Below are 5,000 nucleotides of genomic sequence, written 5' to 3' on the forward strand. Positions count from 1 at the left end.
TATTTAAGCTCTTCTTTATACGAAACTGGCTTTCCTGTCGAGGTAATCCAATCTCGTTTCTTCCAATTTTCATACCAGGTATTAAGGCCGTTGCATAAGTACTCCGAATCCGTGAAAAGATCGATTTTTATTAAATCAAATTTTCTTATAATTTTCAGAGCCTGCAGAATAGCCTCTAACTCTGCCCCATTGTTGGTTTTTCGGTTAATGCATGGAAGAGACAAATTCTGAGGGTGATTTGGTCCAAAATAAATACCTAATCCTGTTGCTGATTCTGTGGACCCGTTACGAAAACACGATCCATCCGTGAAGATGATGATTCGACCCTTAGCATTTCTTTCGAAGAGGTGATTTAGCGGGTGGAGGATCAATTGCCAATATTGTAAATACTTATGAGATTCTTTTATAGATGAAATTTGTTTAAAAACTGGATTTGGATAGGAGATAATTTGCTCGCGACAATCCACCCAGGAGTCGTATATTCCAGGTTTGTGCCCACTTAGGACCAGATAGAATGGCATTCTGCTGCGAATGAGAGGAAATGAAATGTCCGGTTAACGGGTGAAAATAGACGAAATAAGTTAAAAGGAATTGACTCGGTTCCCCATGGAAGACCACAAAGCTTCTTTACAATAATAAATGATCAGGCAAGACTCGTTTGAGTTATTGGTTGCGAGCTTATGCTTATAATCTATAACTAAATATCTTATTCTAACTCTAACATATACCGAGATTACTGATTGTAATACATGGGCCTATCACTAGAAACAAAGGTTTTCCTGCTAATACCTTTTTGTTGGTTGGATTTTTAACCTGATCCCTTCTGGTTCTTAGGGTTTACAACCACTGTTCATAGCGATAGCTCCAATTCTGTAATTAGACATATTTATAAAAATGACAAAATGATTGATATAATTGCTCTAGTAGAAACACATAATATACTACTGATTCTTATAATTGGGTAAATTAATGTACTTATTCTAACAGAATATATGCCTATTCATTATGTATATTTTTTTTGTTTTATGTAATACCTTTATTTTTCTTTAATCGAAAATAGAGACGATACCTTTTAAAGGAGACCCTTTTTTTGTGATTTTTTTTTTTATTATACATTTTGTATGAATATATTATTATTGTCTTTTTTATTTGTTTTCTCCAAGATGTCCTCTCCCCATTTAACATAGAGAAGTTTGAAACTTTCATCACTCTCCAAGGATAACAGAGACCCAAACTTCTCCTAATTACAGTGGAGGTAAAATGTGTAAAGGAATAAGGTGGTCCTGTGTTTTTTTTATATTTTTATATATATTTATATATATGTATATATCTATAAAGTAAAAATGTTTTCTTATAACAAATTTCTTTTGTAAAACTACTTGGACTATTTTAACATTCCTCTTAGTTTCCTTAACGGAAAGTGGAGATGATAATCCTTAAAGGCATTGTCTTTTATAAAATTTTTGACAAAGTAAATGTCTTCTTATAATATAGCAATATTTTCCCTATTTAGGGTAACCTAAGAATTCATTTAAGTTTCTTTAACGGAAAATAGAGATGATACTCCTTAACAGAATTGTAAATAATTACATCTGATTATTTAATTTTAACTATACTAAATACTAGTTTCTAGCTCTATTAACTATTCGACTATCTTTACCAGGATCCGATACGGCTTGTTGCTTCTCTGGGTGTTGCCTCGAAGTCCTTCAAGGTTTTCTTTAGATGGCATCAGGATCATAACTATTCGCAAATTGGCCTCGTCCTCCCTCTTTAACAGGTTTGACAGTGCTGGTGACCGAGTGAAATATTTTATTCCCCTCAGATCGATAGTCTCAATGCTGTCATATGCATCGAGGATCTTGTGAATTGTGTAGTAGAAAAAATGGGCGCCTGACACTACCAGTGTATTTATGTTAGTTTTGAGAGTCCGATAAAAACTGCCCGGACGTTTACGAAGCTTGATGATGCTCAATGTTGAGAGGTTTATACTCTCGTGATCTGGAATGGTGATTTAATCGAGTTTTGAAGAGTAAATGGTCATATGCTCAAGATTGGTTGCCATTGATACAAGATTATTAACCAAATCATTTCGATTATTACCCAAGGATACCTCGAGGGTTTTTAACTTATCGTTCTTAGTGATCCTATCGGAATATTGCCACTACTTATCATCCTGATAGTTTCCCCAGCAGAAGTTTAGCACCTTGATTTTCATACTTCCGATCGCGTTGATGAATGGGAGCATGTCAATATCCTCCGCATAGCGTTTCCGAGTCCGGTCACAGTCTTGTATAGTCAGTATGTTGAGGGTCTCATTGTCGATGAATAATTGGATAAGATGTTCGTGGTTTAGGAAGTAACAACCGTTCAAAGTGACCTGCTGTAATTTTTCACCGACTTCTTTTAGTGAGGAGCCCGTGAAAAATGTGTTATCGCTCACACTGAATTCTGTTATGCTGGGTAATTCTTGAAATAACCCCACCAATTCTTTGTCCAGCGGGCTCTGGCATCTTCCAATAGCCAGAGACCTTAATCCCTTTAATCTCCACAACTCCTCAATTAACCCACTGGAGATAATTGCCCCGGACATATCCAACCTGGTTAGTATGTCAGGAACCCTGTCCCTGATGAAATTGGCGATCACTCCCGGCGATGTTAGGCGGTTTTCTGGCAGGCTAATTTTTAACCTGCGAAAATTCAGCAGTCGTGCCTTAAAATCTCCGGACAAAAGTTCGTCTGTTCCCCCTGCCCCGGTACTGCTGAACATTCTGTCGATGTAATTGATATCTATATTGAATATTCTCATTTCCTCTTGTACCAGTTGGCACATGCCCGGCGATTACATGGATAGGGCACACATATCGGTCGAATCTAGGTAGCTAAAGATCTTCATCCAGCTATCATGGTCGAGATAATCTGATATATTAAGCAAATCTGAACACCTGCTGGCCGATGGTGTGTGTTGCCCCAAGCTTTTTGAATGGGACAATTCGCAGCTTGCTTTTCCCGATGTGGAATTTGTTGTCCTTTGATTGGGTTTGCAGCTGGAGTGCTGTCAGGGCCGAATAGAGCTTTATGCGCCCTTCCGCCGGGTGATTTTTCCCGGGGAAAACGGCTAGACTCTTTACCTCCTCCAGTTTGAGCTGAAGAATCTCCCTTACTTTCTTTTTCTTGATGGTTCTGGGCAATCCGTAGATTAGTAATTCGAGCATAGGCTGGTTAGCCTCACCCCAGATCTCAGGCATGGGTCTGGGGATGCGCTCGCGGATGGTTACGTCATGATAAAATTCAAAGTCACCGTCTCGAGGGTCAATTGAATAGACCCGGGTGCTATTTAATTTTGCGTCTAATTCTTTCCTACGCTTCGCGGCTTCCTCCTGAGCTACGTATTTGTACTTCTCCAAGTGTACCTTAGCTTCTGTCATGGTCCAGGGATTACTACGTTTGGACATGATTATTGGATACTCTATAAATTGACATTAAAATTATATGGAATCTTCCTTTACAAGGGAATCGAGTCGCTGCTCCTCTTACTTGCAATTATATCAATCATTTTGTCATTTTTATAAATATGTCTAATTACAGAATTGGAGCTATCGCTATGAACAGTGGTTGTAAACCCTAAGAACCAGAAGGGATCAGGTTAAGAATCCAACCAACAAAAAGGTATTAGCAGGAAAACCTTTGTTTCTAGTGATAGGCCCATGTATTACAATCAGTAATCTCGGTATATGTTAGAGTTAGAATAAGATATTTAGTTATAGATTATAAGCATAAGCTCGCAACCAATAACTCAAACGAGTCTTGCCTGATCATTTATTATTGTAAAGAAGCTTTGTGGTCTTCCATGGGGAACCGAGTCAATTCCTTTTAACTTATTTCGTCTATTTTCACCCGTTAACCGGACATTTCATTTCCTCTCATTCGCAGCAGAATGCCATTCTATCTGGTCCTAAGTGGGCACAAACCTGGAATATACGACTCCTGGGTGGATTGTCGCGAGCAAATTATCTCCTATCCAAATCCAGTTTTTAAACAAATTTCATCTATAAAAGAATCTCATAAGTATTTACAATATTGGCAATTGATCCTCCACCCGCTAAATCACCTCTTCGAAAGAAATGCTAAGGGTCGAATCATCATCTTCACGGATGGATCGTGTTTTCGTAACGGGTCCACAGAATCAGCAACAGGATTAGGTATTTATTTTGGACCAAATCACCCTCAGAATTTGTCTCTTCCATGCATTAACCGAAAAACCAACAATGGGGCAGAGTTAGAGGCTATTCTGCAGGCTCTGAAAATTATAAGAAAATTTGATTTAATAAAAATCGATCTTTTCACGGATTCGGAGTACTTATGCAACGGCCTTAATACCTGGTATGAAAATTGGAAGAAACGAGATTGGATTACCTCGACAGGAAAGCCAGTTTCGTATAAAGAAGAGCTTAAATATATCAAAATTCAAATGGAGGCCCGAGACATCAAGATCTACCACGTTCCAGGCCACGAAGGAATCTATGGTAACGAGCAAGCCGACCAATTGGCCAAAGATGGAGCTAAATTATATGAACTATTCAAAACAGAAGCAAAGGCAGAGTTCAACATCAGCCAAACAAATACAAGCTCCAAGAAATAGATTCATCTCTGAGCTTGGGGGGGGGGATGTTATGTTTGACTTCGCAAACTTCTCTTACAGTCACTCATGTTGAACACTCCATAGGAATAGAGATTCCATTTTTTCTTAAGAGAAACAAGGATGGGTTCAATGAAGTGTGACAAAACTATTCTACCAGATTTCTTTCTTTCTGTCTTTCATTCTCGTATTCTTCGGTCCCCACTTATTGTCAGCTAAGATCGCTCTAATGCGCGCAATTAGCATCGACAAAATTAAGTTCCGTCAACGGGACATCTCACAAGATGCAACTCACCTAAAATTTCCCCTTCCCCTAAACTCGGACTCCCATGGTTGCGTCGTTAAAAGAAAAAAATTTTGA

At 38.4% G+C, this 5,000-nt stretch overlaps 2 protein-coding genes across 2 annotated transcripts in view; one reads left to right on the forward strand and one right to left on the reverse strand.

The window, feature by feature from the left end:
• The window catches only part of LOC128667565 (ribonuclease H1-like), a 705-nt gene extending 184 nt beyond the window's left edge, over positions 1–521 (reverse strand). Inside the window, exon 1 of the mRNA XM_053738174.1 lies at positions 1–521. This exon is cut by the window's left edge and continues 184 nt beyond it. Within this exon, the coding sequence (XP_053594149.1) occupies positions 1–521 (521 nt within the window).
• A 3,416-nt stretch (positions 522–3,937) lies between these two features.
• On the forward strand, positions 3,938–4,642 carry LOC128667573 (ribonuclease H1-like). The gene has a single exon (XM_053738187.1). It carries the CDS (start codon positions 3,938–3,940, stop codon positions 4,640–4,642), a length of 705 nt encoding a protein of 234 aa, XP_053594162.1.
• The last annotated feature ends 358 nt before the right edge of the window (positions 4,643–5,000 follow it).

This window comes from Microplitis demolitor, chromosome 1 (genome assembly GCF_026212275.2).
Source record: "Microplitis demolitor isolate Queensland-Clemson2020A chromosome 1, iyMicDemo2.1a, whole genome shotgun sequence".
Classification (NCBI taxonomy): Eukaryota; Metazoa; Arthropoda; class Insecta; order Hymenoptera; family Braconidae; genus Microplitis; species Microplitis demolitor.